Genomic DNA, 14,040 nt, shown 5'->3' with positions numbered 1-14,040 from the left:
TATATATATATATAATATTCACAAATTTCATGTATATAAATAATATTTTATGTTAACAAAATATATAATAATTATGAATGATAAGCTTACTGATAGACATATGGTCCGATCTCTTGAATTTTGAGCTTTTCTTTGCCGCTTAGAAACTCTTCTGGATTGGTAATGTTGAATATATACACGTATAAATAAATATTAACAGGTAGTTTCTTCCATATTGAGAAGAGCAAAGAGTGCGATACCATTTGTAGATTCTATAAAAATAGTAAGTTATTTTTTTAAATATAAACATATTTTATCAAAAAAAATTATTTTGCAGTTTATATATAATTTAATATCTGCGAGAACTGTTTACAATTTATCGACGAAATTGTTACATGAGAGAAAAAGCATTTAAAATAAATAATAAGTTACTATAACATTATATAATGTTATAATATTACGCATAATCTTCAAGAAATTTTTTTGTATTTTTGAAAAAGTTTTTAATTCTTCTTTCAATTTTTCAATCTAAAAAAATTCTTCTTTCAATTTTTCAATCTAAAAAAATTTCTTGAAGATTATGCGTAATATTATAATATTATATAATGTTATAGTAACTTATTATTTATTTTAAATGCTTTTTCTCTTATGTAACAATTTCGTCGATAAATTGTAAACAGTTCTCGCAGATATTAAATTATATATAAACTGCAAAAAATTACCTTTCTATTTTTAAATAATTGATATAATATTTCAATCTAGAGAAAGAGTTGATTTATTTAATTAATAAGATAAATCAATTTAAACATTTTTTTGTATTTAGAACTTTTTTTTTACACGATCTTTTTTTTACATTTTATTTGCTTTTTTTACATTGCTATTTACATCTTCTATTAATTATATATACTTACATATTCTATTAACATGTTTATGGGATCCACAACGTAAATTATGTAACTTAAAGAACTACATGCAATGCCCACCGCAAATAAGATGATGCATTCTAGAAAAGAAAAATGTATTGTTTAATGAAAGATCGATCCCTTTATATACTTTATGCTATCGCGAGATATTTTGCGAGAATTTCTACATCAATTACAACTAATTTTACTATGTATAGTAATTAATCTGTTTTCTCAATCAATTTCAAGTGGATAAGACACCATCATTAGTAGCTGTCATTATCACTTAGCATTAATCATACATTGACAGTGTGGTCGTAAATTATTTATAATCAATTTCAACTTATTTTTAGGAAATTTATTATTCAAAAAGTATCCAAAATTATGTATTAATTTATGTATAGTAGCAAAACGATGATAAATATTTATGATAAGTATTTGCAAAGCTATACAAAAAATATGATGCAACATACGCCACAAGTTAATAAAAATCAACATAATTTTTATTATTCTATTTGAATTAAGAGTAAATTAAAGGATAATATTTTTATCGAAACACCGTGCTAACCGATTTAAGCATAAATTTGATACAACTATAACAACTATATTATGCGATTTTATTGCTCAATAAACTTCACATGTATGTGTTCGCATTTTTCATTTTCAACGACATTAATTCTTGAGGCTCTCAGTGAAAACCGTTTTAATGCCAATAGTTATATAACGGTATGTCGTTATGATAACGTATCGACTTTTCGTATTCGTACCACATTTCTTACAATTATATCACTGCTTAAAATTATATAATTGCACGTCTTACATTACAAAAGTTATGTAAAGATATATGCTATATGGTGATCCATTTATTATTGGCAACAGTAAAAATCATAATATATATAAAATGATCAAAACAATTATCTTAAGAATAAATAGATAATAAATAAAGATATAGATTAAAGCATCACAAATGTCAGTATAGTTAAAATTAAATTTGAGAATTTAATTAAAATGTTGACATATAGGTATATACTGTATATTATACATATATATATTTTTTTTCTAAAATTAAAAATACTATAACTTTTTAGTGCAAACTTATGTGTCTAATATTCAAATTTTAATTAAATTTTCTAATCTTTTATTGATGGTATTAAACGTAAACTTTTGTATGTGATATAAACAGTAAGGTTAAAGTAATATTTTTTCTTAATGTTTTAATCTAAATTCTGAGACGTTTTATTATTTTAACCTGATTACATTGAACATCTATTCACAAATTCTTTTCTACTCTCCTTCCAATCAGATCCATCTCTTAAAAACTTATATAACATATATGGTAAAATGGATAAATATATTTGGCACATACAAAAAATATAATAAAGTTTTTTTTACTCATAATAGCAATTTAGAATATATTGTTTTACTTTGACACATTTATCGATCAAGTAACTGGGAGCACACTAAATGTTAGGCACGTTAAGTTTAAGATATATTAACGCATACCACTGGTTTTCAGTATACGAGTCAAATACGAGAATGTTGAAAAAATATTGGATATTGTTGAAATTTTTGTTTACAACTTTGCGCTTTTAAGTGTCAAAAAATAGTCTTTCGGCACGTATTTTCCCATCCATTTACCTTTGATTTTGTCTGATCATCGGAATTTGGTTCGGCACTGTCGGATCGTTGTGTGCGTGCGTGACGCGTGACATGCGCGCAACGATTTTTTTGTATTTGACTGCCGGTTTATCAAGGTAGCGTTCAATATTTTGCATGACTAACGAAATCTTTCAAGGAAAATTCTCCGAACGCCGAAAGAAATAGTGAGAGAAAGCATACAAAAATACAAATTTGTTTCTACGATATTAAATAAATATTGCCTACTTATCTTGGCAATAACATAAAAAATTAGAATGGAAAAAGATATTTTGTAGTTCTACATTAAAGCATTGATAATTTTTAAAATAATAAACTACAATGCTTGATTTTAGAAATTTCATCAAAATCTTGAGTATTAATGTTTTCAAATTTTCGATAGAAAAGATAAAGTTAAAGAATACAAAATTTTTTATATTTTTTTAGCACATTATTTTAAAATTCTAAATTTTTGAAAAAATATATAAATAAATTGAAAAATATACATATAAAGTTTTTTAAAAGTTTTAAAAAATTTCACAGAACCTTTAGTTATTAGTCTATGTAATACATAATTTATAATATATAATTTGTATTAAAATATTAAACTTATGTTAACCAAATAAAAAGAAATAGGTTTATTATTATGCTTATGCTTAATATGATGTCTTCATCGGTTAAATATAATAACTAAAAATAGAAAAACGAGATGTCATAGCGTGTTTACCAAGCAATAAATATTATCAGTGATTCTCTATTCACAGGGTCATATCCACAAGTACAGCATCGCAAATATCCTTTTATTCTTATCTTTCTAAGAGTCATATTTGAAAAGATGTCTAATTTACACTTCAAAAACCTGCAGAATATATTGCTTGAACCTTGAAATGCTATCAAATTGTCATTCCACGCAATCCTTACAATCCTTACAATCTTTCCCATTTAGAAAATTATTACAAAAAAGAAACCAGACAAATTGTACGAGATTCTCTAAAATTTCAAATAAAAGCTTGCAAAACTCAAGATAAAGCTTTTTAAATTTGTCAAAAACACATTTTCAACAGAAATCAAATTTTTAAAGCGAGTAATAAATAAAGATATTCTATTCTTAATCCTTAAATACGTTTTACGCGTAGAAAAACTTGTTAATCGTTTATAATTCTTTGCTATAAATCGTTTATAATCCTTTGCTATAAACGAAAGATATTAAAAGGATTTTTATGATCGAAATAAATAAACTGAAACAAAATATATTGAGGACAACAGCCTCTGAGCAAACCTTGAAAGATGCTTTTTTTCTAGGAAAATGTTTCTGTTTTATCATTTATATATTCGATGTTTGACCGTGCATAAAATTTATTATGCACTCAAACAATGAAAACATCAGAATTGCATTTTCGCACAATACGATTAAATATGTAAATAAGTATAAGATGCGTTTTGAACACACTCTCTTTTACTTTAAACATTTTATTTTCTGATAAAACTTTTTAATTACATATTTTGACTGATTTCGTTTAGCATTATGGTACGAAAGCTATTTAGAAATCAACCTCTGGTAGGTTTGCAAAATAAAAACAAGAAATAAGAAAAATACATTTTATTATACATAAAAGTTACTTATATATATACACTACTTTTCGACATAATCGCCATCCAAATCTTGTTGCCCTCGTATTACTGCATACCTAGCCACATTTTCATGCGTGTGAACAGATGAAAATCACTTGATGCAAATTCCGGATTATAGGGTGTTCGAAAAATCCCCATCGGAACATCTAGAGCAGTGCAATGGAAATTCGATCACTTATTCTATAGCCCGGACCAAGTAACTGTCATCTATTTACATACATGAAAATGTGGCTAAGAAGCAATTCGAGAGCAATGAGGAGCAGATGAGCAGTGTTAGAAGTTGGCTAAGATTTCAATTTGTCGACACTATATTCTTTGATGAGGGGTTATAAAAACTTGTGCCGTGCTATGACAAGTACCTCATTTCGGATAGTGATTATGTCAAAAAGTAGTGTATATATGTAAATAACTTTTGTGTATAATAAAATGTTTTTCCTGTTTCTTGTTTTATTTTGCAAGCCTACCAGAAGTTAATTTCTGAGTAACCCTTGCACTACAATTACTAGATATCGTGTATCTCAAGCAACATGGATCGTGCCCTAATATAAGATGTATAATCTGCAGTAGATAGCGACTTACCTTGACTCAGATTCTGTAGTATTATCTGTAAGAGATAATATAAGAGGACAATCAAGGTCATTGCGTTCATTCGAAATCTTTGATTTGACCAAGCTGTCGTTATTAAAGATTCGTACGACGCTGTGATCGCCGACCTCACCATAAAAGATCGATATGCATTTATTACGCACGCTTGTGTTCAATTTTATTATGAATCTTTTACAGTTTTATTGTGATATATGATTTCTTATAGGAGATAAAATTAAAATAACATTTATTTGCACAAATTTACGTAAAAGATCTATAAGATTAATATTTTACAATATCTGCAATTGCGGCAAGCTATGCCATTTTTAAGTAGAATCAAAGTTAATACGAAACAAAGCAAGATTTATATATAACAATTCAGTCACACTTATAATATTTATGTGGAATAAATTTTTGATATCAGCTTTATTGCTTGCTTTTATAGAAAATATGTAATATTTAATAGAAAATATGTAATATTTTATAGAAAATATGTAATGTAAAAAACAAGTTACATAATTATCTGTAATTAGTAAATAAGCAATCTAAATCCAATTTCCAAAATATCATGATTTAATTTATGATACAAAGATGGCATGAATGACATATATCATATTCCGAATTACTCTGTGATGTAATAATCATAATTGTCGTTATTATTTTTAAGTGGAATGTGCGTCCTTACATTATAAATCAAACATTACTCACTCTTAAATTGTTGCAATGCGATCACAGATTTCATGGCTGCGACCCGATTCCTTTCGTTTTATTGTAAGTTTTTCCCCTCTTTACCTTGATTGTAGAATCCTGAAATGAATGTAGAACATCCCATTATGCAAATCAAGAATATAATTAATAAACCAAGGTTAACAATATACAAACTATATGTAAGAATGCTACGTCGAACTGGTTAAATATATTCATTAACATTCGTTAAAAATGTTTGTACTTTTCTTAGATCAGTATATAAGAAATAATTTTTAAAAAGAGAAAGGGAGAGAGAGAGAGAGAAAAGACTGCTCACCTATCAAATTTGTTTTATGTTTTCCTTTTAATTAAATATACAATCGAAAAGAAATGACTAATTATAAAAAGAAAACTCTTTCTTTATTGATTGCCTCAATATACATATAATCTCATATCTTAGTTAATAATTTATTTTAGTAAAAAAATGTCAAAAATTATCTAACTATTATTAATAAATGGATAGCTTTAAATAAAATTTTTAATAAATCTATTCGGCTCATTTTAGCTACGTGAGCATATGACCGCGCAGCACTGTTTGTTCATACAATTGATTCATACAAGTAAATTTAAACGACATTCTCCGTAAGTTTGCCGATGCTAATAGCATGTTGTTCATATTTACATAACAGTCACATTTCTATCCTTTTCCATACAAACTCTACGGAGATTTTTCCCTATGCTGCTTCTCTAACGAGCTGACTTACGAGACGACGATGTCAGATTACGCCATTATGGAATACATCATAAAGATATATATCAGAAATTAGCAATGTTAATATCAATTTATTCATTTTTTGCATCTGCTCTTTCTCGTTTTGCAACGTTACATAGAAGCATAAAATATATATTTAATATAGCCATCTAATATTGAATGCCACGTATAATTTATTACACAAATATAATAATTATTTATTTTAATGACAAAATATCCATTGCATGTTTTAAATATTAAAAACTATAAAATAAAAAATAAAAATAAAAATAAAAAGTAATTGTTAAACTATATTGTGCTTTATGTGTATAATGATATGTATAATGATGATGATGTGTATAATTTATGATTAATATCTTTTCAGAAATAAAAAAGGAATTGTTAAATTGTATTGTGCTTTATGTGTATAATAATGCATAATGATGATGTATATTTAATTTATAATTAATATCTTTTATATTGATATAAAAAAATTATAATAAAGTAAAAAAACAAAAAAGATTCAACTTTTTCAATTAAGCAGCTCTTCTCTTTTTCTCTCTCTTTTGCAATGCTCTTGCAACAAAAACTTTTAATAAAACAATAATTGCCAACGTTAAAATAGATGCAACGCAATATGCTTAATCAAATTGTTTTTGCTTGTGTACAAAGTACATTTACATTTCTTATTTCTTATAATGTTAAAGATTATCCACACTTGGAAATGTTGATTACAATTATCTCCCATTATATGACCACGCAATCTATTAGACAATGAATACATGAATAATCGTTATTCATATATCACAGTTTGATAACAAAATACGCGTAAAGCATCATTAATCCACGTCATCAAGTTCATGCTTAAGTTCACGATCAACAATGAAGGCTTATTCTCGTATGCGTTTTGCCGATTAAAAGCATTGCTAATTATAAATTCGCTGAATTCTTGTTAATGAATCCTTTTCTTAAATTACATCCCCAAAATTGTATAATAAAATATGTTTTTTAATTTTTTTAATTTTCGTGATAAATCTTATTTTTTATATGTAATTTAAATAATTTTTATATATAATTTTATATATAATTAAAGGTTTATTTATAATTTTCGATTCTTCATATAATTTTTAAATTATCATTTCTGTTACTGATTGGTAATATGTTAAATATCACACCAAAAACAGAATGTACCAAATATTAATTAAATGACTAGGCAATAACCGAATCATTTATATGAAACATATAATATATAATACCACACACACATATACATATACAACATATATTTATTTTTTTTTGCAGGTTCCGTTTTACGCACATTTTTGTTTGAAATAATATTTATGAGTATAGAATTCAGTTTTTAATTTTTTTATAAGTAATAATAAGAATTTTTTTTGTAATAATGTATTTAAATATACTTGTATTTGTGATTAACTATGTATAATTGGTATATTACGAAAGATTTTTAAATAATTTTATCTTGAACCTGTTAATAGAGAAATATTTCTCAAAAATATGCTCATATTGCTAGTTATATATAAAGATGGTGTTTAAAGTATATTGACATGACAAAGAACCGTGTCAAGTGTCAAGATCCTGATTTGTGTGCTATTGTCGAAGTTAGTCGGAAAGAATACTCGACACCTTTCGAAATCAGCTAATAATAAATGTATGTAAATGAATCTATAGAAAAAAGTTATTACTATATAAAGTGCCATTAATCTTCTCGTGAATGCATAAATCTATAAACTGCATGTTTATAAACTGTACATGTATAGATTGTAATCAGTATTAAATGTCACTGTTTAATAAATATATATATAATATAAAAATCACATATATAAATCAGATGATCACTCTTATTATCAGCATTAACATTTTAAATAGAGATGTAAAAAGATGCTAAATCAAATAATAAAAATATATTACAGAATTAAGATTCTTTTGGATTCCTTTATTAATATATTTCGGGTTAATGACTTTTACGATTCAGACGGAAACGGATTAAGTTTTTATTTAAAAAAAAAATGAAATAATTTATAACATCATTAAAAGATAAATAATTATTATATCTAGTTATCTTGTTATCATGCTATAACTTACTGATAACCTATGTGATCTAATGATTTTGGGGTACTAATTATTGCTTATGTTGATCATGTCTGTTTTAATGTAACACGCGAGCAACATGTACTTTTTTATTGATAAATTTCTTTATATATAAAAATATTTATGTTTTGTTTTACAGCATAGTTTACGTTGTCTCTTTGTTTTTATAATAATACAATTTTATAAATATTTTAGAATATATTCATTATTATTTATATATAATCATATATAAAAGAAACTCGGCAATATAAACGTCAAAATATAATCACGATTTAAAATTATGTTTGTAATTTTATAAAAATGTAAAAAAACTATATCGGAAATTACGTAAAACTTTAATTTTGCAGATTTTATATATAATTATGTTTTATTAATAATAATATAAGAGTATTAAAAATATCTGATTATAACGAATTCTGGCCTTTAAAAACGCAATTTTAATAACAGCAATTACACTCAAGTAAATTCACAATCAAATATTTGAATGCGTGTTTGGCTAATATTTATGAATAAAGAAATCTTATCGTAATTACACACACACATAATATACTCAATCGTTGTACAATGTATACTCAATCGTTTTATATCTAATTGCTGTTGCAATTTATTTATACTTTGCACAAAATCTATTTAATATTTTTGGTATTCCCGCACTATCTGGTATCTCCTTCGCTGCCAGAAGTAGATTTTACTGTTAGAAGGAGATTGATCTTTGACTGGGCCATATCATATCAAGAATACAAGTTTTATACGATGTCGAGCTTTTATGGTTTCTTACTGCTCGTTATTATCGTTTATCAAACATTTAAAATTCGATAATTTTTTTCTGTGCGCTAATTACATGATCTGAAGAAAGCGCTGTGATGAAAGAACAATTATTATATTTTATCGTGTAACCACTTGTAATCGAAAAACAAGAGGGCTATTCTGACGATTGTCGGGTCGTTATGTGTTTTTGCACGTGGTTTTTCTACGGTATATTATATTTGCGCAAGACACCGGTAATTGTCGGTAGCGTATAAAATAACGCTCCAGGACGTATAAATTATCAACAAAAATCATGAGATTGTATAATAAGCGATTGCGCTAATAAATAAAAACATGATATATCATATTTAACTATTTCATTTGCATTTTAATAAAAATAAACTTCTATTGCACGCGCGTTTTTATATACGAAAAATTCAAAGAAAATATAGTGCAAATTACACACACACACACACACACACACACACACACACACACACACACACACACACACACACACACACACACACACACACACACACACACACACACACACACACACACACACACACACACACACACACACACACACACACACACACACACACACACACACACACACACACACACACACACACACACACACACACACACACACACACACACACACACACACACACACACACACACACACACACACACACACACACACACACACACACACACACACACACACACACACACACACACACACACACACACACACACACACACACACACACACACACACACACACACACACACACACACACACACACACACACACACACACACACACACACACACACACACACACACACACACACACACACACACACACACACACACACACACACACACACACACACACACACACACACACACACACACACACACACACACACACACACACACACACACACACACACACACACACACACACACACACACACACACACACACACACACACACACACACACACACACACACACACATACAGAAAAAGATGCAGAATGTGATATTTATACACACAATATTAATGATATAAAATTATGTAATGTATTCATCCGTACGAGTATAATAAAGATATACAGATAAGTACATTACAGAAGGGAGATTATAATATATATTTTTTCTCTTATTAATTTAATTACAGTATAATAAGTGCACTGCAATTTGTTATCGTACAAAAGCTCTATTTTTTATCGGTTACATCTCATAGCAATAATTAGTAATATTATCTTGTAGTTATATCATCTGTTATAACGCGCCCAAAATATCTTCCCGATAACATATTGAATAATTAAATAATATAAATTTAAAAGTATCAGAGAGATATTTTGGACGTAATATAACAGGCAATATAACAAAATCAAAAAAAAAATAGAGCAAATAACACACACACACACACACACACACACACACACACACACACACACACACACACACACATACAGAAAAAGATGCAGAATGTGATATTTATACACACAATATTAATGATATAAAATTATGTAATGTATTCATCCGTACGAGTATAATAAAGATATACAGATAAGTACATTACAGAAGGGAGATTATAATATATATTTTTTCTCTTATTAATTTAATTACAGTATAATAAGTGCACTGCAATTTGTTATCGTACAAAAGCTCTATTTTTTATCGGTTACATCTCATAGCAATAATTAGTAATATTATCTTGTAGTTATATCATCTGTTATAACGCGCCCAAAATATCTTCCCGATAACATATTGAATAATTAAATAATATAAATTTAAAAGTATCAGAGAGATATTTTGGACGTAATATAACAGGCAATATAACTGCGAGATAATATCGCTTATTTTCGCTGAGAGATGGGTTCGATAAGAGAAGCAGAACTTTTGTATAATAATAAATAGAATATCCTCGCGCGTGCGTATAGTAATATTCTAGCAATAACGATAGCAAAACGCTTTATTGATAAAAAAATATATTTCATTTTTACATATAACATAGTATGAATATATGATAAATAATTCTGTTGATCTCAAACTCATTAGAAAAGAACAGTCTTAAATCATCTAAAATATTTGGATTTTTTTATCCGCTAACAGTCTGAGAGAATTTATATTAATATCTTAAACACGTTTAAAAACATTCAAAATGTTAAGATATTATCTACTTTTTTGTTTCACGTGCTTTAATTATAACAATTTTATCATTATTTGTTTAGCTGATAAAAGGCAAAATATTAAATATGAAAATTAATTGAATTTTTAAAAGTTATGACAATATTCTTAAAAGCGAAACGTTATACGTATGTATCTTATAAATATCTATCTTTTCAACATACATACATATACGAGAAGCGTCTATTAAATAACCGGATTAATTTTTTAAATTTGTTAAGGAGTACCAACTATTTAAGAGTGATATTGTTTTAAAGCCTTAAATCAGGTCTATCAACTGTAAAAATTTCATTATCATCGCACGTACGCGTCATGAAATATGTCGATTAAAAAGCTGCCATATTCGCCTGATTTGACACTCTGCTTTCGTTTAAAAAAATCTGTTTTAAAAATTCCAATGAAAGGAATTTATTACGATAGCATTCCGACGATTCAAACGGTTCCGGCAAGAGTATTTAAAACGATTCTGAAAAAGAGTCTTTAGAAATCAGTCAATGATTGATCGTGCCTAAAGCTATATCCATGCCGAAAAAACATATTTTAAATAAAATAAATTAATTTTGCCATTACGATTGTTGCTTGACTTTTTTATAATTATATCTATTTTATCTTATAACATTTTTATACAATAGAAAGAGAGCAGAGAATTACGCACTTTTTGTTTGCTGCAAGGGATGCACCAGCAGGCCGCGCGAGATAGTGTTATCTGCGCAACAATGGGATTGACACTTTAACGGAAAAATCAAGGTTCACTTATCACAATTACTTTCGAGTCCGCGCGAAAACAAATTTGATGAGGATTAAACGAAAAAAAATACTTTCACTGAAGCGCCGTTTACTTTGAAACTAACGAATAGAGAATTTCGGAAAATGCAATAGAAAAATACTTCATTTGCCGATTGTACACTGTCTTGGTGAGTCGCCGCTGTCGTTGATATAATTTCCCTCTTTTCCAATCGTGCGTATAATGCGTACGAGACCTGTGTGCGGTCCTCTTTATACCGTCGTTGGTGGTAAACCTACCCCCCCACCATGGACCTTCCTTTTAGATCCAGTACAGCCACCGGTTATAGCAATTGTATATACTGTTTCATTTGCTCGTAATGTATTCATATTGGAAGCCTATAATTGTGATCGTCATTGAAAACTATGAATAGAATGTTTTATGCATATATATTTAATATTAGTATTTACTGTTATTTGCATAAAATACATATATTCTAGATTACATAAAACTAGATTTTTTCTTTTTAGAAATTTTAATTTAAAGTTATGAAAAATACAAAATCAAAGATTTTTCAGATACATATTTTTTATAATATTATTTATTACATTTTATTTGCGAGCAATCAATGTTTGCTGTTTCTTGTATGAAAAATCAAACCTGTCTTTCTCATAACGTTTTACTACCGAGAAGAGAGTGACCATATTCTTACCATCCTCGCGAGAAAGGATGGCGTAAAAAAATAAAAAAGATCCGAAACTGCTCATGGGCCAGTTCCAAACAACAGTGCCAAAAAGACACTCATAAGGCTAACGCGTGAAATTTACATTTCAAGTGTTGCTCGCTTTTGTATGTTTACATGTAAATTGTAAATAAGCAGGCGTTTTACAGATGTGAGTACAAGAGAAAATATCAGCTGAATCATTGAGATTTAATTAACAATCAAATAGTATTCTAGCATTATATATTACGCGATTTCTAGCATTATTATAAATATTATTAAATATTACTCTCAGATTATATTGATAAAGGCATACATTTCTTGATCATCAAATATCAGAAGGATCTTTTGCGCGCGCGAAATGGTGGAGTCAAGTAAAAATTAAAAAATCATCCCGAGAAAAATTGGACATAAAATCATATATGGCCATATATAATTATATCCGAAAATTAACGCAATTGTATATACGCATATACAGTCGCGCCAAATTTTGAATATAATTATACATATCCATTAATCTTATATACATATTTAATATATAAGTACTTACATAAGTTCATTTTTTCTTGGATTCCATGACATTAAGACTGGTTCATCACGCCGAAAAAAATCTGTTTTTCAAAATTGCCAGATTCCTTTAAGTCTCAAGAAATCTGCGCAATGTGCGTTTAACCTCGCACAACGCACTAGCAGGAACAAATCAAACAACGAGAGATTGATAGCTTCTTACTTCGAAGACTTTGAGCAGACTTGATTCAAATGAATATTGAATCGATCTATGGATTTGCAAAAAATGTGTTGCTATAGATATGATAAGAGATCTGTAAAAAAAAGCGCATAAAAACGTGTTAATTGTTTTGACGAATAGACTTCTGCGCACTGAAAGTTCGGAGCAATATTTTTTGTAATATATTTTCAATAAAAGTATTTAAATCAATTATTTTGGCGATATTTAATATCATATAGGCTGCAATCTATTTTACTTTTTTTTTTAAGTTTTTCAGTACCGTTACGACTGTCTTACGCTGCAATTCGCTCACGCGCCCTCACGCAAAGTTGCAAAAGCAAATAAAGAAATAGCCTCAAAAATTCCTGCTTTTAGCGCTACTCAGAATCACGACGAGAATGTAGCAAAATAATGGTTCCGTTCTTTTTTTTTTGCATTTTTATATTTTTTATATTTTAAAATTTTTGTAAATATATTTTTTTTTATATTTGTTTTAATATTGTTGAGGATTAATATATTTTATATCTTTTTTCTTAATAATACGTTTTGTAAAAAAATAAAATAAAAGCAATTTTTGAAAATTATGTTTTCTGGCCTTAACCTTTGCGAATATTTCTATAATATATTTG

General features: G+C 27.7%; 1 protein-coding gene across 1 annotated transcript in view; it reads right to left on the bottom strand.

Annotated features, from left to right (window-relative positions):
- Window positions 1–12,239, bottom strand: part of LOC115242744 (scavenger receptor class B member 1-like) — a 23,113-nt gene extending 10,874 nt beyond the window's left edge. Inside the window, exons 1-4 of the mRNA XM_029819268.1 lie at window positions 11,895–12,239; window positions 5,442–5,540; window positions 891–982; window positions 91–251 (exon numbers count right to left, since the gene is read on the bottom strand). Of these exons, the coding sequence (XP_029675128.1) occupies window positions 91–251; window positions 891–982; window positions 5,442–5,475 (287 nt within the window). The 5' untranslated portion in view covers window positions 5,476–5,540; window positions 11,895–12,239. The remainder of the gene's footprint in view (window positions 1–90; window positions 252–890; window positions 983–5,441; window positions 5,541–11,894) is intronic.
- Between the last annotated feature and the right edge of the window lie 1,801 nt (window positions 12,240–14,040).

This window comes from Formica exsecta, unplaced genomic scaffold (assembly GCF_003651465.1).
Source record: "Formica exsecta isolate Colony F162 unplaced genomic scaffold, ASM365146v1 scaffold62, whole genome shotgun sequence".
Classification (NCBI taxonomy): domain Eukaryota; kingdom Metazoa; phylum Arthropoda; class Insecta; order Hymenoptera; family Formicidae; genus Formica; species Formica exsecta.
The sequence above is the reverse complement of the archived record's forward strand: the minus strand, read 5'-3'. Positions and strand labels throughout refer to the sequence as shown.